Below are 21617 nucleotides of genomic sequence, written 5' to 3' on the forward strand. Positions count from 1 at the left end.
GTTTTCTTAAGTATCTGTAGAAAGGAGTAGCAAACCAGTAAAGAATATTGCTAGAAATGTGAACATGTAAGTTACAGATTCATGCTCAAAGCCATACCACATCAAACAGCTGTAAAAAAGCATACTAGTAGCAGGGCTGGGGGAAAGGCTGGGGGGTGGGGGGGTGGTGTGTTACAGAAACTGGCATTTAACAGTGCTTGTCTCAGGAGCTGCTTGAACTGAAATAGATCTTTCTTCCCCTTTCTCTCTCATATGGGCAAAGCTGTTAAAGTTGCTCAAGCAGTGATGCCCCAGTCAAATCTGCCATACTCTTGCAGCCTGTAAATTCTCTTGTCCTTTTCTCCCCACTGGATAAGCAAGATTGGTTTGGGATAAAGTCCTGTGTCTGTAGCATGATATTATAGATGTAGCGCAATAGTTGGGCTTTATGGGGTGACGTACTCCTCATGCAGCGTCAGTTTAAATTCATGAAAGGTAGTATTTTGCCTCTTGCGTACAGTCACTAAAATGTTACGCTCTTAATAGGGATGTACTAAAGAGCTTTCTGGCCTGTGTTTGCTCAGAGCAATTATGTTGACAGCAACAGAAGTACTTATCTGCACGAATATTGTGTTTTTCTTCATAATAAAACTAATTTTGTTGAGATTGGTTACTGTTTCTAAAATGGCAGGCAAAGGGTGAAGAAAGGCAAAGAATCTCATGACTTCTGCTGGTCTTCTCTTTTCTGATAAATCTTTGGCTGTTGACTTAGCTAGAATATTGACTCTGTGATAGACCTTCATTATCTGCTTAGAAACCATCTCAACAAGAAAGCATGCTATCAACTTCAGTGTATGGACAGGTCTCAATAAAATAAGTTGGCTGTAGGCAAGCATGGTTACAGACCTTGTTATCTCCTCAAATGAGTAAGGCAAATCTTGTAGAGAACTGTGCAGTGCAAAATTGAAACCAACTTTGATTGCCTGTCTCGCAGATTGCCAGTTTTGTGAGTGTGAGATCAGTGAGATGCTCTCATCGGTTTGTGTTGCAAAATGGCGAAGTAAAGGTCTAGTTTGGAGCTCCTCATGAAAAATACGTCATCTGTCAAAGGTGATGTACCTGTCAAAGAAGACCTGGAACATTATACAATAGCGATTCTCCTTTTGTTGAGATAGGTACGACATTTTGAAGATGAAGATGACATCTGAACATCTCCTGACGGTGTCTGATGTTTCTAAAACCTCACTTCTTTCCCTGAGACGCAAATTCTAATACTGCTTTTACCAGCCTTTGTTCTTTGGAAGTTCATTATACTGCTTGAGTAGACATCATCCATTTCTTCTACTTCAGCTGTTAATTCCCTAGTTATGCCTGAAGGGAACATTTAAAAAGAAAATTTCTCTATAACTGGCTGATCTGCAGGAATCAAATCTTTTTCAGGCTGGGTGGGTTTTTATTTTGCTTGCAGACTGAAGAATATTTTCTGTGGGAATGAAATCTAGGCAGCTCAGCTTCACTAGTATTAACTCTGACAGCTAACAAACAACCCTATGCTCTAACCATGACTTGAGTTCAGCAGTTGGTCGTTAATAAATGAGCCAGGAGTGCTGTGTGCTACCATCTTAATGAGACAGTATATTACCCGATGTTCTTTAACTGTTAATAAAGTACTCCTTAATCTGTTTTTCTCTTGTGAATAATAGCCGTTTTTTAAAATGTCCTCAGATGAATACTAATTTATGTTGAAACTTAAACTGCAAGTGCTCGTCTTTATTTGATAGACTGATGTGAGGACAGCTGCAATTTGGACATTTCCCATGGGAAACCCACAGTCATCTGCCAGGCACTTAGATTTCAATGCAGCCAAAATGTCATTAAAATTCCTCAGTTCGATTCCCCTTTTCTGGCATTTTCAAGGATGGCTCTTGGCTTCTGTGTGATACCAAATGCTGTCAGACCACAGTGAAATGAGTCTTGCTGCCTCCGGAAACAAATGTGAATCGTCTTGGGGTGTCAAGTGGCTGAATGGATCAAGCTTGAAATGTTTGGTCTGGTCTGTTCTAGGAGGATGTGCCTTTTAAAACATTAAAAACAATTGAATGTAATTTGAAGGCAAGTTTGTATGTGAGCAGGTAAGAATTGTTATTGTAATTATTACTGTAAATGTTTCTCAACTGGCTTTGAGCAGAGAATGTTCCCACGGGAGTTACCCTAAGGCTGTTAATTTTGACAACGTCCCAGTGAAACTATTGGCCCAGGATTCCTGCCCTGCTCTGGCTGCCTGCAGACTCCCTGAAGGCACCTAGATCTGCCCTCCTTATCACAGTCTCCTCTCAGACATATGCTGAAACATTAGGCAGCCTATTTGGAGTTGACTCTTCTCCAAATAAAGGTGGGTAGATACATGTCATTCTGTTTCAACAGTCTTAATATCTAGAGACTTTTAATTATTGTTTTTCTTTTAGGATCCTATTAATATAGTGTCTTGGAGTGTCCATAGAAAGTAATGGTCATGCAGGACTCTGACAGGGCGGCCCATGACTGACAGCTGCTGGTGAACAAGAGAGCTGCCCGGAGATCTCCCCAAACTGCAGGCAAGGTTTGACAGAGAATGCACAAACTGGCAGATGACAAGCAGAACAACTGACTGGATAGGCCAGGTATCTTTTTTTTATTTTAGTGAGATGTCAGTTTGTGGCTCTCTTGTTTTACATAGGCCGGTTCTGAGGTCTGGGCGCAATTGGGTGAATTGGAACTGTGTTGAGTGCACCTTCATGGAGGGAGTATCCTAAAAAACCCACGTAGTCAGAAGATATATAGAGCTGAGGTGCTAAAGAAAAACAAGGAAAATAAAAAGAATGACTTTTCTCAGGCATGCTTTTCTTGGGAGGCTGAGGTAATGCAAAACAGTTTTAAGGATGATTAAGAGGCTGGATATGACTTCAGGGTACAGAGCTTAAGGGCATCATCTACAGTTTGGAACTAAGCAGCAGGTGGTAGTGATGAGCTTGAAGGAATAATTGCAGTCTAATAACTGCTTAGAGGAGTAACTGTAACCTCCAGTTACACATAAAGCAATCACCCAACAGTTGTCATGGTCTGTGTGTTGTCAAAGATCTGGAAATCCAGCTGGATTCTTTCTTTCCCCTAAAGTAAGGGAACATGGAGCTTAGATTAGCATCTGTAAACAGTGAATCCAAACAGGAAAACCATATGTGGGAGCTGTTACTCTCTTGACTACATATCTGTCTCCCTTGATAGTATCACTAAACGCTTGCAGAAGCTGTTTAGTCTCTTCTGTCATTCCCCTTTGATACTCATCTAATACACTAACAGCCAGCATGTTTCCATTTGGAAGTCAGTGCCTCCAGGAATAAGAGGTACTAAACACCAAAGCTAGCCACTGCTGACACTTTGTCCCCCTCCCATGTGTCTGGTTCATCAAGGAAAGTGCAAAGGGTTTATTTTTAAATCTAGGGGTTACAGGTCCTACATGTTGGATGTACCATAATGAAGTCCAGGCTACCTGGTAACGTAGGAGTTGTCAATACCAGACTTCTTCCACCGCTGCTTATTATTCCTCCCTTCCTTTTTTCAGTCTCTTTTGCCAATAGAAGCGTTAAGCTTCTCTCACACCCTCAAATCATGGTCACCAACCTGTTGCTAGGGCTCCTTTTGTCTGTATTTTAAGTAGCTGGAAAAGGCGCTTGGCTTCTTACTGTACGGGCATCAAGAGATGCAAGCCCAGGATTTTTAGCTGGTACCTTCACCTAAGTACTTCCAGTTTTGCTACAGTGAGAAATGGAGTTCTCTGCTTTATTTACCAGCTTCTGACTGTTTATATAGGGCAGTTCTCATGCTGTCCCGTCAGTCCCTGGCCCGCTGTGGAGATGAACCCCTATCCTTCTCAACCACCCCCCCAAACCCCACACTCTCAAATTTGATAGGTACTAGGGGGAAAAAATTCTTTCTAATTCTCCTTGAACATGAGCAGTGAAATGATCAAAATGTCTATCACAGGCTTGTCTTTGTCCCTGAAGATAGAGCCCAAGTTGTCCCCCCACCCAAATGAAGGAAGTTCAAAGGAGATAAAATCTTGATGAGCATCAGAAATAGCGTATTGATTATCTGAGGTGTGTATGAGAAGTCCCACATCAAGAATTCCTGAATGTTATCTGTTTAAATACCTTTAAATGTATTGAAAGCCTCAATATCCATCTCAAGGAGCCACTGGATGATGGGCACTTTGCTGGGTCCCTATATGCATGACTGCCTGTTAAAAAAAACCCATAGTAGTTTGTGGTCGGAGTGGCTTATGAGGCTGATGTTTGTGAGAGAAGCAAGGATTCGTTTCATTGCATCTGCACCTGATCTGGCCTGACCTGAGCTAAGGACGCCACATCCCTCTGCCTGCACAGTGTCCCTGGTCCATTAGTAAACTAGTTTGAAATGTAATGGGAAGGAGGTACAGAGCCAAGGAAATGTTTAACTTGATTACGCTCATCAGTAGCAGTAATCTATTCACACAGAAGCATCCCAAGTGCCAGTGATGTGCTATTTTTTAAGGCTGCCCTGTCTGCAAGTTATTAAATGCTGTAAGTTATTTATAAGCATCATTTGTAATAAATCCCACCGGTAGTGACAGACATTTCACTTTTTAACAATTTGAAAAGTTTTCATCATGTGGGACAGCTGACATATCTGTAGCTTCTCAGTGTCCTTCAGTTTAATAGATCTAAAACTACCTTGGATTTTTCCTTCCAGCCGAATTCAGGGTGATCCATGAGATGTATTTCCAGGGCTAGGGTGGCATGTTGCAGTTCTGCAGGCAAGACAAGAACTGCAAGGATGTTGCAGAAGAGCCATGAGCTCCCTCAGAGCTGTACTCTGGTAGGGTTTGGCAAACCCTGATGTTTTCCAATGACAACTTTGGTTTCTAGCAGTGTTAAAACACACTGTGAAGAATGGATTCATTTACAGGAGATGCATAAAGCTCTTGCAGTCACCTTTTCTAGCAAGCAAAGAAGTGGCGTCCCACTTTGTGACTTTTCTACTACAGATGGCTGGTCAGCAAGTCCACCAGAGTAGTTCTGCCATTCTCAACAGCACTGCGTGACACACTTTGCAGTTCGGGCTTGTGTCCAGAGGCCCCATGGTAGGGGTTCTCACCTGGACCCACAGCTGGATGTCTTGGCGCTGCCAGCACCTGATGGGATGCTGGAGCAGCACACGCAGTGCTGGCAGGGAGCAAGTTCCTGGTGCTGGAGGAGTAAGACTGGCCGCAGCTGAGTGAGTCTTATTTGTAAAATGGACCTGAAAGGTGCACAGTCCTGATCCAAAAAAAACACATTTAGAAGAGGAAGGAAGCTGAGTACTTAGAGTTGTTCAGCCCTTTTTGATTGCTACAGACGCTGCCAGCAGCCTCCTTTGCTGGGAGACCTCTGTCTGAAGTGGTTGAGCTCAAAGTGTACCTTGGCAGGGACCCAAACGCACGGGGTTCATGTTCAGACCTGGCTTCTGAGTGTGCATTCAGGTGACCCAAAGGCCTCCTAGGTCCTTCTGCCTCCGCAATGGGCCATGGACACCTTTTCCCAGTGGCATCCGTATATATTTGGTCCCTGCCGCTTAAAAGTATTTTAAAAGCAGCCCCTCAGACAAGTTCATCTGCAGCGGTGGGGTTTGAGCCTGAAGGCAAGTGAAAAGAAACTGGGCTATTTCATGCTCTCACACGTACACAGAGTATGTAGAGGGAGGGTGGTATTCCCAGAGGGTCAAACTGGAGTATCGTACTCAGGGCTGCGGCAGGCTGCAGACCTGTATGGCTGATAGGGACTCTGGCTGGTTGGGGTGAGCACTAGGGCACAAGTGACGGGATGCCCAAGGACCTGTTTAGGGCAAAGGATATCGGAAATAAAAGGAAGCTCTGACAACCACTAAGCCCAGTCCTGATGGTGTGGGAACCCCTTCCCTGTGCTACCAAATCCAAGCTGGCACCTCATGCACATGAATGCCACTCCTGGGGAAGAGAGCCCTTTGGGGAAAGAGTGTGCTGATTCCAAAACCAAACTGTAGCCCCAGTGTTATTTCCTCCCAAGTGTCAAGTTGGCATGTGAGCTGACAAAAATCCCTGGGCTCACATCCTTCCCAGAAATGCCAGTCAAAACCCAAGCAGCTATTCACCCAAAGTACCAATTTTATAGTTCTGTGTGTGTCTATAATCTATTTACCAGCATTCCTACTTTAGTATGTGCCTGTTAATAAGATTAGTAATTAAAAAGCTTGATAGGAATTGGCAAGCATAGCTCCTCCGCCTTTCCCTCCCCTCCAAGCTGGTCTGGCGTGGAGTCTGAGGCAAGGCTGGCAGAGTACCTGAAGGAGTTGAAGGCAGCAGGGCTCTGCTGAAACCTCTGCCTCCAAGTAGGCAATGGAGAAATCCCGGCCACTATGGGACAATCCCCTGCAGTTTGTTTTCGCCTGCATTTCCTATGCCGTGGGGCTGGGAAATGTGTGGAGGTTTCCATACTTATGTCAGATGTATGGAGGAGGTAAGTGTGGTTTTATATTTCTTGCTTCCCTCGAGGAGGAGTGTGGCAAGCTTTAGATTATGTTGTCCGTGCTAATGCCCTGTCCACCCAGCGGGGTCCAGGGCAGAGCAGGAGGTCAGGGTTTTTGTTGGTGTGCAATATCTTCTATTGACGCTTTATTTTACGTATTCTTTAGTATAAAGCTTTTTTACTTGACAGCTGCCCCGATATGGTGGCCTTGTTTCCTAGAAGTGCAAAGAAACAGTGGGAAGGCCCTGTTTTCTGAAAGGATGGAGATAGTGAGAGATGTAGGTCCACGTACTATTTATTGCTTTCTTGTCCTGTTGAACCACTCTGGAGGCATCAGAAACTAGTTTGCTTTCTGGTGGGTTCACATATGGGGACTTGGAACTTAAGGAGAAGGGGAGATGCTTATGCTGATTTAATTTAAGGATCAGCAGTATCATTTCAAATTTCTGTCATTAATGTATTGTCTTTTGTACAAAGCCTTACTTTAGGAGGTGATAACTTGGCTGCAAGTCTGCCTCAAAGTTGGCTGAAACTCCTTAATCAACAGGAGTTCTGCCGCTAAAGCCTCCCCAGAAGCTTTGAAAATGGAGAATAAATTGTTTTGGGCTCCAAAAAAAATAAAGTCTTTGAAAGTTTTCCTTCTCCTAGGACAAACTGAGTAAAGATGATGTCTATATCATATACCAGCCACAGAAGTTCTTCCTCAGAAATCAAATGTCAGTTAATTTGATTAATTAAAAGCCAACACTAATAATCTCTTCTAGTATACAGCTACCACTGCTTAATGACCACATTTTGAAGAATCCTTATAAAGACCGTCTCTTAAGACATCCCAGTTTTATACTGCTTCTCCTACTGCATCTGTTGTCATAGTGTTGGACCCATCTCAGTCACACATTAAGCGGCGGCTTGAGCATCTGCCTCATTTGCTTCTGGTCTGTTTTCGCCTTTTCCTCCTTTTAGGATGAAGCACACTGAGATGTTTAAGTGCTTTTTTGCTGGTTTTGTGCTTGTTTTGTTGGCTTGTAGCTTACTTCTAAATGCACATGTGATGGTAGAAGTTTGTTCACGCTGGTTTTTGAAAAGCCAGCTCAGCACAGGGACTGCATCACAGCTGCTCTGTGGGATCAGGTCAGAAAAATCCAGATAATACAGCGGGTGAAATTACAGTAGAAGCTAGATGCTGCAGTGGCTGAAGCTTTCTCAGACAGTTCAGATAGCAGATACGACAGACGTGATGCAGTTCTAGGTGTATTCCTCTACAGGGATGCTTTTGAGGGTAAAGACTTCATGTCTGACACTGAAGTTTAGCACAAAGCTTAAAATGCAAATATACCTGTACAGAATTAGACTGCGTGTGATTAGTTCGCTAGCAGCGTATTTTGGCAGACATCCTGAAGGACAGCAAAACTCAGACAGTGAGGGGCTTTGTGTGGTTTAGGCTCTTCTTATCAGCCATCAGTAGTGTACGTAGGTGGTGAAAATTCTCTGAAATGTAACCAAAACTGGAATGCTTGATTAACCTGACAAAAAGATTAAATAAACCCAAGTATTTTCTAAAAAGCATGTTTTTACACATGCACTATTTTTATCCTCCCTGGCTAAATTCCGCAGGGGAGAGGTAGCTCTCTCTGCTGTGAAGCTAACACTCTTGACAGCAGGCTTTTCTTTTCTTAATTGTTTTTTACTGTCCTCTTAAAAAGGATTTGGTTGCTTTTAAGGGGTCTGCAAAACCCATGCAGACAAAACATAATTTCAGGAACTTAAAAGCTGGATAATGCCAGGCACCAGGCTTAGGGAGGATGCAGCAACTGCTTGTTTGGCATCTTCCTTCTAGAGAGACACAGAGCCAGTCCCTGTCCTGCCCAACACAGCAACAGAGCCCTTATCGCTGATGACACTCATAAACAGGGTGTTTGCAGACTTTGTGACCTCCTGTCTTTCCATCCGTCAGCAGATCGCCTCCTTCTCCTCGCTCTCTTCCAGAGAGCTTGACCTGAGCAGAGCACGGGGGGTTCAGACCTCGCAGGTGCAGTTAGTCTGTCCGTAAGCAGGCTGGGCCAGGCTGGAATGACACCGGGATGGGTTTACAGCAGGGCAGGTGTTCAGCAGTGCTGAGCCCTGAGCGAGGAAGCCCCTGGGCACCCGGTGGGATGCTGAGCAGAGGCAAGGGTGCCGCTGGCCAGGCCCAGCGCCTCAACCAGACCCAGCGCACACTCTGCGTGTTGTGCCAGCTCTGGGGGTCTGTCCTGGGAGCCGGTTTTTGCAGGCAGTTGGCACCGTAGGGAGCAGCGCCAGGTGTAAGTGAGCGGGGAGGTCGGTGGAGCTGTGCTGGTTCACCGTGTATAAGGAGATGGTTCATACGGCTGCCCTGAGGCACTTACATGAGGTGCTTTAGTTTAGGAAAAGTAGCATCGGGAGCAAGATCTGCATGCAAACAGGGTGCAGAGCAAGGGGCAAGGGGGCTCAGCCCCAGCACTCCCAGCTGTGGGAGGACATCGGGGCGAAGAACAAGCCTGAAAGCACTCCTCCTCCTTGCAAGGTGGCAAAGCCGATGCCAAGCACGTGGCAACGCTGCTGCGAGGATGGAAGAGCCTTTGCAAAGGGCCTGACACTGATTTTCTGCCCCCCCTGGTACAGGGCAAAATTCCCCCGGGCGGCTGTGGGGGCAGCTCTCACCCCACCGGGGCAGGGTGGCTGGGAGAGCTCTTAAACCTCCGACAGCTCCCTTGCGGCATAGGAAGTTATCTAACAGACTAACAAAGGGGTTGTTAATAACAAGGGAGCCAGGAGGTGGGAAATTAATTCCCAGAATAAACCGGATTATTATTCAGTGTTTATTTCCAGTTCTTTGCTTCAGTCGCTGCCCAGAGTTCATTCCTCCGTGGTGCTGCACAGAGCCCATTGCAAGGAATGTTAATGCTGCAGATTAAATCCTAAATAAGAGATATTTACGTAAATATTTTTGGCTTGCTGTAAAAAGAGAAACAGGAAAGCCTTCACAAAAATCCAGGTTTTGACTCAGTCAGCAGCTCTTTCTGAAGTGAGCTCCAAGTCGAGGACAAGGATTTTTTTTTTTTTTTCCAGCAGAAATTTAAGCAGAAGCGCATCCTGGTTGCTGGGTAGGAAGGTCCTTTCCCCTCCACCACCACCATCCTGCCCAGTCCTGCTGCTGCTTTTCTGCAGGAGCATCCCTTTGGCTCTCTGTGCGGGGGGAGAGGGATGAGCAGAGAGGGGTGGGAGGAAGCTGTGTGCCTCGGCCTTGGGGTCTGCTGCCACAGGTGGGACCCTGGGGGAAAAGCCTTCACCCTTTTTCTGGTTCTTGTGTGCGCAGCATAGGGATTTGGGGGATATTTTGGGGTTGTTTTGGGGGGTTTTTTAAGCCCGGCCAGACTTCAACAAGTCACTCAAAACCCTATTCAACACAGACGTTGCTGTTACTTTTTCATTGAGCGCTTTGGCTCTGCTGCAGAACACCACGCACAAAGTAAATCTTTCCCTCGTCCTCCTTCTCTCATTATCTCCCGCAAGGTTTGACTGGCGGTTGGTTACCCTTTAACAGCCCCGGCCCGAACATTGCTCAAACCGCCTGCGAAGCACCTGGGCAGCCCTGCTGCACCAGCCAGGCCACTGGCACAGTTTAACAGCGGAAATCCCAGCTCTGCCAAGTGCTGGTGGAAAATTCCCTGCACCCAGGTGCTCAGCGCCCACCAGCACCTGGGGCACCACCTGAAACCCTGTGAGATGCCCTCAGGGTTGGGTCGTGCCCTTGATACACGAGGTGGCCAGACAGGACCTAGCCTTAGCCAGCTCCTGGGACACTAACAGGGTGATTTGACCACAAATAGGGCAATGTGGTGTTTAGTATGCTGCTCATATGCTGAAGGCTATCTGTTGGTTTTTTCTTGCAGGTGGCTTTTTGATCCCATATTTTATCATGCTGATCGCTGAGGGGATGCCGCTGCTCTACTTGGAGTTGGCCGTGGGGCAGCGCATGCGCCGGGGCAGCATCGGTGCCTGGAAAATAATAAGCCCCTACCTCTGTGGTGTCGGTATGTTCCCAATTTTCATCTTCAATTTTAAACCTGTGGAAAATGGGTGACACTTGAATGGAGAACTTTTGACTTTCAGAGGAGAAACCAGGTGGGAGCTGGGGTTTTACTGGGTCTCACCAGGCTGAGCAAAGCGGTGATCCAGACGCCACACTGCATGTATTTACCCCGTCCCCTGTGGGGCACTGGGGCCAGACCCCGGCTCAATGTGCTGGGTCCCTGGCCCTGGAGGTGTGAGTCCCTGCCAAAATTACGGTGTGAAGGCGAGTGCTGAATCCATTCCCTGGGGCTGCCTGGAGTGGGTTTTGACCCCAAGAGCATCTTCCCATGATCCCACTCAACATGGAGTGATAAAACAGTGCCCTAATTTCTTACCATCACTGCCTACTATTTACTAATGCCCCCTCTTATCTCCATTATTACGTCATTAAATTACCCTGATAACCCAAACTATCATTAATTTGCTTATATGCATATTCTATTTTTAACAATACATTGAATATTCACTCCCCAGTGGCTAATGTATAAAATCCAGTGGAAGATCGCCCTGATGAGAGGAGGAGCAGCTGCAGCAGCAGGGGCATGCCCTGTGTGCAGGACTGTGCGGGGGCAAAGCCCCTCCACGTGCCAGCTGTGGTGCCCTTCTGGGTATTATGGGGCCAGTGGCGTTTTGGGTTTTCGTTGCTGACCGAGTGCCTCTCTCCATGCCGCAGGTGTTGCCAGTGTTGTCGTCTCCTTCTTCCTCTCTATGTACTACAATGTGATAAATGCCTGGGCCTTCTGGTACCTCTTCCACTCTTTCCAGGTGTGTGGGCACCAATGGTACGGCTTGACCCTGCTGTGGCCACGGACATTCGTGGTGGCTTTGCATCAATGCTGGGTGTTGAATGGCACAATCATCAGTTGGGAGTGGGGGAGCCCAAAAGCTCCAGAAACCCTTCCAGGGCTTTTGTGGTGGGGAAAAAATGAGGCAGTGGTGTCCCCCTCCAGGGGGTCCCCAGGGGCATTGTGGTATCTTCTTCTCATCATGAAATGCTGGCCAAGGCCGGCCCTGTGATGCCATGCTTGCATGTGCCTTGGTGGTGGCCGTGGTGTCCTGCACCCTGGGATGGGTCTGTCTGAAGGTTGGGGAGAGGGTTGGCCCTGGGGATGAGGATCAGAGAGGGTCAGAGAGGCTCGGTCCTCCAGGAGAAAGTCAGTCTGGTCACCCCCAGGGAAAAGGGTCAGAGTGGGTCTGTCCTTGGGGAGAGGGTCGTTCCGTGGGTAGATGATCAGAAAACAGCAGTCCTTAGGGAGAGAGGGTCCGTAGATAACATCCCCAGGGAGAGGGTCATCCTCAACCCCAGGCAGCATGATGCAGGGACAAGCAAGCCGTGGGCAGAAAGCCACCCTCACCTTCATCCCCCCCACCCTCTGCTGGCACCCCAGCTCTCCCCACCACGCTGACGGCTTCTCTCCCCGCTCCCCTCCCTCCCAGGACCCCCTGCCATGGGCCACTTGCCCCCTGAACAGCAATCGCACTGGCTACGAGGAGGAGTGTGAGAAGACGTCGTCCACCCAGTACTTCTGGTACCGGCAGACCCTGAACATCTCTCCATCGCTGGAGGCCAGCGGGAGCATGCAGTGGGAGCAGGCGCTCTGCCTGACGCTGGCCTGGCTGGTGGTCTACCTCTGCATTCTCCGTGGCACCGAGTCCACCGGCAAGGTGAGAGGCGGGCGCAGCCCCACCAAGCCCAGGCAGGACATGGAAAAGATAAATGTGTGCTGAAAGGCAGCAGCCATGGCTGCTGTGACTTCAGGTTATGGCATCTCCCCCCGAGCAGCCAGCCCTGCTGCCTCTGCCACCCTGTTAAGTTGTAACTGAAGAAGGCACAACCAAAACACTGAGTGATATTAAAAAAATAATCCAGAAAAATCCTTTAAATGCAGCCACCTCTGCTGCAAGACCAGCCACCAGGCTGCTGGCCCTGCGGAAAGCCATCTGCCACGGCAAAGCTGCAGCAGGATTCTTTGGCCTTCGGAAGTAAAGAAAAAAAGACATCTACCAGGCAGTGTTGCTCACTTTTTATTCACAGCAGAAGGTGTGAGGAAGGGGGGGAAAAAAGCCCTAGCTGAGCCTGCACTAAGAAGCATGCTGAGGGTTGTAATCCCCAAATCGTCTTAGCTGAATGCAGAAAGCCAAGAGACTGTAAACTAGGAATAACCCCTTAAACTTGCTGTAGCTGGCTTTGGGGGCAAAAAGGCTATTTATATTAATATGAATAATAACAGAAATAATATAGTAATATTATTTATGGAATAATATAAATATGAATAATATAATATGAATAATGTATTTAATAAACAGCCAAGGAGCATTGAAACAGCATCATATAGGCAGCGTTTCATCACGGGGAGGTGGGGCGTGGGGGGTTTCCCCTGCACCCCTTGTGCAGGAACAGCAGTGGATTTGGGCAGTGGGTGCAGGGCTGTCCTGCAGTGGCAGGTGAAGCTGCTGCATCTCCGGGTGTGTGATGGGAAAAAGCAGATGCCAGCTGCCACCACAGGCAAGTGCATATTGGAGGAATATTGGTAATTACTCAGCCGATTTTCTTCCTAAGAGCTTAGGAAAGTGGGTTTTTATGAGTCAGTTTTTGTGTAAGTTTTGGCGTGAGCCACTGGGGTACATCCCAGCAAAGAGAAGGTGAGTGCATTCTCCCTTTTATTTTTTTTTCCTCACAAGTGTCTTTTTCCAGTGCAGAGATTGAACATTTTAGATTCAAATTCAGGGGTTTGATCAAAAGCTCATGGAAGACAACTGAAAGATTTCATTCCCCCCCATCCCCCATCTGAGTTACATTAAGTTAAAGTCTTTTTCACATCTGAATTAAAATGGTTTCGTTCAAGTTTGAGTTGACCTTTTATGAGGTCTGCTCGCCCTTCTTCTAAAGCAGATGATGGATGACCTTTGTCTAGTGAGTTCTTGAAAGATGGATAGATAGTTGCAAACTGGCGTTACTCCACTAAATACTGCGGAACCCAGTTTGTAAATGCTGCAAATATTTTAGATTTTCTTATTTCTCCAGTCAAAGAGAAGACTTTGGGAACAGTAGCACAGGTCATTATTACTAATAAAAACTTGACTCCCATAAACGTAGATCTAAAGTTAGATGTATCTAAAAGTATTTTTTCAAAGATGAATACAAGGTAACAAACACAATAATGGAAATGATTTATGCAAAGTAAGTGAGACTGACCACAGCAGATTAGCTGTTTTACGTATTCTTTAGACCAAGGCATTTCCCCTTCTTTCCCCAGGTCGTCTACGTAACAGCCTCTTTGCCATACTGTGTTCTCATCATATACCTCATCAGAGGATTAACGCTTCATGGAGCTGTGAACGGGCTCATCTACATGTTCACACCAAAGGTACAGAAAAGCCATACCAATTTTTTTCATTAAATGTTATTAGTTACCAAATGTGTAGGTTTTTAAAAGATATGATACTCCTTTTCCTTATATTGAATTTTTGCAGCAGTAGCTTAGGTCAGGCAGCTGGAAACACTGCCTGGGAGTGGCTGGAGCATGCTCTGCCGTGGTGCCCTTAAGCTGCTTGCTTTCTCCTGCAGAAAAAGCCCTGCCCATTCACACAACCTGTAGCATATTACTTTCAGTAATACTTTCAGACTGAGCAGTAATCCTCCCCCAAAACCACCCCTGAGCTCAAACAGGTGCAGGAAGGGGCCCATCCCCGCAGGGTGGAAGGGGCAGTGCCCGGCATCCTTGCGCAGCTTCATGCTCCTGCTCTCTGTCTGGTTTTGCAGCTGGAGCAACTGTCGAACCCCAAGGCGTGGATCAGTGCTGCCACGCAGATCTTCTTCTCACTGGGCCTGGGTTTTGGCAGCCTCATCGCGTTTGCCAGCTACAACGAGCCCAGCAACAACTGCGAGAGGCACGCCATCATCGTCTCGCTGATCAACAGTACCACGTCCATATTTGCCAGCATTGTGACTTTCTCCATCTATGGCTTCAAGGCGACGTTTAACTACGAGAGCTGTATAAACAAGTAAGAGCCTGGTATTTCACTTGTTTTCCATTCCAAGCCATTCTGGGCAAGGTAAGAGGGGAAGTAAATAAATAACAGCATGCAGCACTGCCAGCACTGCCCCAAAAACAGATCTAATACTGCTCTAATAAAGCTAATGGCACTATTTAAAGTGATGAAGTCTGAAACGAAAGGTCAGGGCTGGCTTTCCTTTTGACACCTGGGTGCCACTTCCAGGCACGGGCCAGGTCGAGAGGATGAGTTTGTCTGGGCGAGTCACAGTGGCACTACCCTGTGCCCTGGTCCTGGCACATGCTTCTGGGGGTGTGCGGAAGCTGGTTAATAAAACGCAGCAATGCCCAGCTCCCTTCGTTTAAGGCTAAGCCCAGTGCCAGGAGCTCAGCCTCCTTGGCAGCGATGCTCTGGAGGTGCCCAGCAGCCTGCAGGATCGTGCCCTGAGGCAGCAAGCTCACATGCAGCCCCTGGCACAGGGCCCATGGCGGTTACACTTTTACTCACATTTTTACAGTCTTCAATCTCTGCTGATCAGAGAGGAAACCAAGCTGCTAGTCCCTGCTTGTTGCCAAAAGGCTCGTTAAATTGATGGGCTGTGGACGTGAGACTGGAGGGCAAAGGGGAAGAGACGCCAGCTGGCACTGGCTGGCACCCAAAATACCTGCCTGGGAGCGACGGAGTGGGCACAGGGGCCGCTCCCTCTGCCCACGTCCCAACACGGTGCTGGAATTGCTGTGGTTCTGACTGGGGGAGACCGGAGCCCTGGGGCTGGCAGAGCATCCCTGCGTGGGGGCCAATGGAGAAGGGGATGAGGTGCAAAACTGGCCTCAATTCTGTACCTTGGCCTGAAAGCCATTAAATTCATGTCGTCTTTCCCAGGGTGATTCTGCTGCTGATGAACGCTTTTGACCTGGAGGAAGGCTCTTTAACAGCAGACAACCTCGGCGAGATGAAGGACTACCTCATGGCCACCCACCCCCAGGAATATGCCCAGCTATTGCCGCAGCTTAAAAACTGCAGCTTGGAAGCTGAACTAGATACGGTGAGTCCCCGCCTTGTGCTGGCACCTGGGCTTCACTCTCCCCTTTCCTCCCGAGCCCAGGCAGCCCCGCAGCCCCACGCAGGCACGTCCCCGCTCCCAGGAGCCGCCTGGCCGGGGGCTGCGGTGAGGGTCCTTCCTACACTTGGGGATGGGGCGGGGGGCACTGGCTCAGCCCAGCGAGGGGCTCGCTCGGGTCATTAGCAACTGAGCTGGGTGGCGATGCAGCCAGACCTCCGGCTCCAGCTGCAGGACAGGGCAGATCTTAAAGGTCTGGAGCAAATAATTTTGCTACGAGCGTCACTGCCGCACCTTCTGTGCAGTTTGAATAAGCTGGTGAAGATCTCATCTGCCTCTGCTGTGCAGAACCACCACCACAGGTGTATTTTGTCCGGGTACAGGGTCAGTCTTTTAAGTCCCTGTTCTTACGTCCTTTATCGAGCCGAGGAGCTGCCTGTAACTCATTTCTTCCCCCCTTCTTGCCGGCAGGCCGTCCAGGGGACAGGACTGGCCTTTATAGTCTACTCTGAAGCGATCAAAAACATGGAGGTGCCCCAGCTGTACTCCGTGCTCTACTTCTTCATGCTGCTGATGCTGGGCATTGGCAGCATGCTGGGCAACACCGCCGCTATCCTCACGCCGCTGACGGACAGCAAGGTCATTGCCACCCATTTCCCCAAGGAGGTGATCTCGGGTAAGCACGGTTGAAGCGTAGGCTGTGCAGCGAGAGGTCAAAGGGGGGAGCGGGGAACAGCAAATACGCTGCAGGAAGGGTTTGCCTGCCCTTCAGAAATCCTGCCCAGCACCTTCCTTCAGGAGGTCTCAAAGCACTCGGGCAATCGTGTGCTGTGTTGCAGGCTTCCCAGCACACCCCAGCTCCTTCAGACTGGTGTCTACTGACCGGTGACATTCAAATGGCCAAGACAAATCTTAAGATACCTGCACTGAGTGCCTCTTTGGCCACATAGCCAGTGTCCCAGCTGCAAACCACCTCCCTCAAAAAGCCACACAAGCAATATACCCTGCTTGGCCAGGCATGGAAATCAGTCATCCCAACTTAAACCTGTTTTAGCTGGATGCCCAGCAGTAACCACAGATGATGCGTGCACTCACGGCACTGGGTTCTCTTGACCCTACTGGGATGATGGACTGTGACTGTGCAGGTCTAAGGAGCAGCAGTTTAAGGATACACCAGAGTAGTCACACACACACACAGATAGGTCTTTTCCAAAGGGAAAAGAATTATCTTCCTCCTTGGAGAAAGCTGCTCCTTGACAGAAAGCAGTAGAAAGCCCACCAGCTCTTCAGTCACAAGCAGTATGACATTTCCCAATGCAATTAGATTTCCAGGCTAATGGCAGGGTCCCTGTTTTATCCATGCAGGTGTTGTGTGTTTCATTAACTGTGTGATTGGCCTGATCTTCACCATGGAGGCTGGAAATTACTGGTTTGACATATTCAACGACTACGCAGCCACCCTCTCGCTGCTGCTCATTGTGCTGGTAGAAACCATTGCTGTGTGTTACATCTACGGGATAAGAAGGTAAAAGCTTGAACCCTTCTTTTTTTGTAGCAGGATAGCTGGGGGAGTGACTGCTGGCCCAGATGATAATATATATATATATAACAACACCACCGCGCAGGCTAAATACACTATGGTATCAGCAAGGCAACGGGGATCTCCCCTGCCCTGCAGGACCCCTTCCAGGGCCTCTGGCTCAGGGCTGCGTGGGGACCAGGCTGGGCTGACACCTTCTCTGCAGGCAGGGGAGAGCTGAAGAGCTGTATGTGCTGCTCCCTGCTCTTCCCGTCTTTGGTCTCAAGAGCACCTTCTGCCAAAACTCCTCCTTGCGCAGTAATTCAGCATGAGCACGACAGTGCCGGTAAGCCTGCTTTCAGAGACGGTCACCTTGGGCGTTGCTGGTCTCCCAAGTCATCCCTTATGGGTAAAAGCAAGATTCGGCATCAGGGGAGGTTTTAAACAGCAGAGCTGTTTGCTCAGGGCGTCTAAGGGAAAAGGCTTTAGTATTTGCTTTGTTAGTCCGCTAGCACAGTTTATGTACAACACCTACGTTGGTATGACGCCCCCGAGGAGTTCAGAGCCTTCAGTCAGATCCAGATTTCCTGCACGAGTTCGGTATTCCAGCATTAATACTCCCAGCACTACTACTTCCCCAAAGACAGCTGAACCAACGGTGGCGAGAACAGCTCTTTTCTCTTAAGTTTCACTGCTCTTCTCTGTTAGCTTACACCAGGAACGGTCTGAACTTATGCTCCAGGCATTATTTCGTCAGGAATTTTCCTGCTGTACCTATTCCTAGCTACTCTTCTGCAGTTTGGGACCCTTTTCAAAGCCCTGCTCTCATTTTTTATTCAATTTCACCCTCACTATATGATCCCGCTAAGCCAGTTCTTCAGACAATACGCCTCTGCTTGTTACTCTTCTGGTCAACTACTCCCCTTTCCCATCTTGCATATTTAGTTCTGTAGGTGGTTTTGAAGTAACTCAGATCAAGGTATTAATTGAACATATACAGCCATTCTCAAAAATGTTGGTGGTGGTTTGTTTTTTTTTTTTAAATACAGATTTGAGAAAGATCTTCACACCATGATTGGACGCAAGCCAAACTGGTACTGGAAAATTATGTGGGCTTTTGCTAGTCCTTTGCTAATTATAAGCCTACTCATATTTTACCTCACCGACTATATCCTCACAGGAACGCTGCAATACCAAGCGTGGGATGCCACACAGGTAAAATAGGTTTGGTTTTGTGTTTTTTTTAAAAAAACTTTCCTTAATTCCTGCAAGGACACAGCCTTCCTTCCCAACTACACTGTTTCACAAAACTGTCTTCCGTAAGCTTGCAGCTTGAGCTGGGGCCACCCCTTAATTTTGCAGAAAGGTAAAGCAGGGAAAACTTGACCTAGTGACGACGCAATGGTTCTGTAAAATGGACTAATTTCCCTCTACAATTCTTAGTCGACCCCTTGAAATACCAAAATTTTGTTGATCTTAAAAAATACACTTTAAACAGAAAAAATACTTTCAAACTGTAGCATTTTGAACAGAATTAGTGCCACTTCCACAGAACTGAGCTGCTGCTGGAATAGTTTTCAGAATTTCCCTATACATTTTTCTTCACTGTCAAAACACTTTTGTACGGATGCTGAACTGTGTATTTATCACAGCGGAATTACAATTAGGTAAGTCATCACTGGTTTCATAACCTTTTGTTGAAACATTCCTAGCACGCAGAAACAAATTACACAATTGTTTCCATGTCATGGCTGATTTGGGACCCACGGCAGGCCTGGCATGTTGACTGGGTGTCAGCATGAGCCCGCAGGCTCTGGAGAGGAACAGAGACCTGACAGAGGTCAGGGCCAAGCCGTTTCATTAAGAAACATTAATCAAGCCTAAATCTGCTCTTTACCAAAGCCTGCAGAAGTTTTCCCCAGTATTTTTGTCAGCAGCTCTGTTTGTGTCAATTTTAAGCTCTTATGGTTGGACAGAAACAAAAGCACTGACATTCGTGAGCTGCTACAGCTTGCAAGTGCTTCTCAGATGTCCCGGTTAGATACGTAGTTTAATGTCATTATCAATGATTGGGAAGAGGGGATGGAGCCCACCCTCAGTAATTTGCAGATGCCACCAAGTTGCCAGGGACTGTTGATCTGCCAGAGGGCAGGAGGCTCTGCAGAGGGATCTGGAGGTTCAACAAGGCCCAGTGCCGGGTCCTGCACTTGGGTCACAGCAGCCCCAGGCAGCGCTACAGGCTGGGGGAAGAGTGGCTGGAAAGCTGCCTGGTGGGGAAGGACCTGGAACAGCCACCTGAACACGAACCAGCAGTGTGCCCAGGTGGCCAAGAAGGCCAACAGCATCCTGGCTTGTATCTGAAACAGTGTGGCCAGCAGGACTAGGGCAGTGACCGCCCTCCTGTGCTGGGCACGGGTGAGGCTGCCCCTGCAATCCTGCGTTCAGGTTTGGGCCCCTCACTTCCAAAGGGATGTAGGGCTGCTGGAGCGTGTCCAGAGATGGGCAATGAAGCTGGTGAAGGGTCTGGAGCACAAGTGTTCTGAGGAGTGGCTGAGGGAGCTGGGGTGGTTTAGCCTGGAGAGGAGGCGGCTCAGGGGGGACCTTGTTGCTCTCTACAGCTCCCTGGAAGGAGGCTGGAGGCAGGTGGGGTCTGTCTCCTCTCCCAGATAACAAGCAGTAGGACAAAAGGAAGTGGCTTTAAGTTGCACCAGGGGAGGTTTAGATTGGAGATTAGGAAAAATTTATTCACTGGAAGGGTGGTCAAGCACTGGAACAGGCTGCCCAGGGAGGGGTTTGAGTCACCATCCCTGGAGGCATTTGAAAAACACATAGAGGCAGCACGTAGGGACATGGTTTAGCGGTGGGCTTGGCAGTGCTGGGTTAACGGTTGGACTTGATGATCTCAAAGGTCTTTTCCAACCTGAATGATTCTGTGATTCTGTATGCACAGCTCTGCCCCAGACCTGACTCCAGCACACTAAAAACCACAGATCCCACAGATCCAATACTGCTTTCTCCCTTGCAGGGGCAACTGGTGACGAAGGATTACCCAGGCTACGCCCTGGCGGTGATTGGGCTGCTGGTGGCGGCATCCACCATGTGCATACCCCTGGGGGCACTAGGAACTTTTATAAGGAAGAGACTGAAGAGGGAAAGGGTTTCAACCGTTGCATGAATGCCAGCAGGATTTGGGAAGACCTTACCCCCATCGTCTGTGACTGGGCACTTCTGGAAGACAGCAGCAACCATTATTTGTAGCGGCTATTTATAGAGTTGAGAATCGCGGGTGCTACATTGACCAAAAAGTGCTCTTAGGAGGGTCCGCAATGGTTTGGAAAAAAAAAGCTTTTCTGTAACAAGATGAAGCTTTACAATGGCCTCTGTAAGAGAGGGGAAAAACAGAACAGCAGCTCACAAAATGATAGCTAGCACAAATTAACCAGCATATCAACCCATTACGCAATGTTAGGTAATTCTTTTCCACTCTGTTGTAGCGCTGCCCACGCGGAAATACACGAGCACCCAACTAAGCATGTTCCTGCACCAAAGTACTGGCAAATACCCTTTCCATTCAAGAAAGCCATGCTTAAACATGCACGTTATTTGAAATGACATCTGTATTTCAACAGATGAAACTGTTCAAGTCTTGCAGTGGGAATGTGATAATCCCTTTCCTACAAGGGAAAAGTCAGTAGGACGGTATTTGAGATGAGATAAATGCGGCCAACACTGCTTCTTTTATACTTGTGTCCAGCAAAGCAGTTTATATGTATATTTCTATATATACAGCCACACACACACATATGAGCTGCAGAAGTTCTCTTACCTCCAGAAGAAGTAAGCTTCCACTTCCAGTACGCAATTGGGCACTGTGCTGTACTTTGTATTTTCTAGGGATGCACTGTAAATACACTAGAAGAAATCGGTGATAAAGCTGCTTTACAAGCCCCACCCAAACAGAAGTATGCCATATAATTAGCTTTGACAAAGTTCATATCCAGGTATACTTTAATCATCAGATGTAACAATGCAGCAGTTCCACAGAACTGGTTAATTTCCCTAAGTAAACTTTTATAAAGACAGCAATACCTTTAACTTTAAGCTTCATGTAATAGAAAACAGTAAAATTGTATCTATGAACTTTAAAGAGGACACTCTGAAGAACAACAGTAGAGACACACTCATGGAATGTGGATTCTTAATACAGTGACTTAACTATGTGAAGTTCTACTACTATGTGAAGTTCTTCTACTTAACATTAGAAGATGGCAAGTGCCTTACAGAAGAGGGATTAATTTCAAACAAACATCATTAAAGCACACCAACCATTGCTTGCTATGGGGCAAAAAGCAAGAGGCAACTGTACAGCCTTCAGGGGTGGATGAAATCTTGACGATGACAACCAAGAGCCACAAGG

General features: G+C 47.6%; 1 protein-coding gene across 4 annotated transcripts; it reads left to right on the top strand.

Moving 5' to 3' along the window:
- The first annotated feature begins 81 nt into the window (after positions 1-81).
- SLC6A20 (solute carrier family 6 member 20) lies at positions 82-21420 on the top strand. Of its 4 annotated transcripts, none has more exons than XM_080385903.1 (12): positions 82-2371; positions 2445-2639; positions 10445-10585; positions 11299-11390; positions 12063-12290; positions 13883-13993; positions 14389-14630; positions 15504-15666; positions 16153-16357; positions 17047-17206; positions 18250-18415; positions 20226-21420. In XM_080385903.1, the coding sequence occupies exons 3-12, from the start codon at positions 10471-10473 to the stop codon at positions 20373-20375; spliced, it is 1632 nt and encodes a 543-aa protein (XP_080242029.1). In that variant the 5' UTR covers positions 82-2371; positions 2445-2639; positions 10445-10470; the 3' UTR covers positions 20376-21420. The 4 variants fall into 4 exon arrangements, with proteins under 4 accessions (XP_080242029.1, XP_080242028.1, XP_080242030.1 ...); XM_080385902.1 differs by lacking the exons at positions 82-2371; positions 2445-2639 and adding an exon at positions 5822-6524 and having other exon boundaries at positions 18250-18294; positions 18381-18415; XM_080385904.1 differs by lacking the exons at positions 82-2371; positions 2445-2639 and adding an exon at positions 5822-6524 and having other exon boundaries at positions 14356-14630.
- The last annotated feature ends 197 nt before the right edge of the window (positions 21421-21617 follow it).

Source organism: Falco punctatus, assembly GCF_963210335.1.
Source record: "Falco punctatus genome assembly, chromosome: 4".
NCBI lineage: Eukaryota > Metazoa > Chordata > Aves > Falconiformes > Falconidae > Falco > Falco punctatus.

Excerpts from the sequence above, each read along its gene's own strand:
- SLC6A20 (XM_080385904.1), top strand. The coding sequence starts at position 6,404 with ATGGAGAAATCCCGGCCACTATGGGACAATCCCCTGCAGTTTGTTTTC. Across the intron at positions 14,631-15,503 it reads TACGAGAGCTGTATAAACAA|GGTGATTCTGCTGCTGATGA; the intron begins GTAAGAGCCTGG and ends CGTCTTTCCCAG. Across the intron at positions 15,667-16,152 it reads TGGAAGCTGAACTAGATACG|GCCGTCCAGGGGACAGGACT; the intron begins GTGAGTCCCCGC and ends TCTTGCCGGCAG.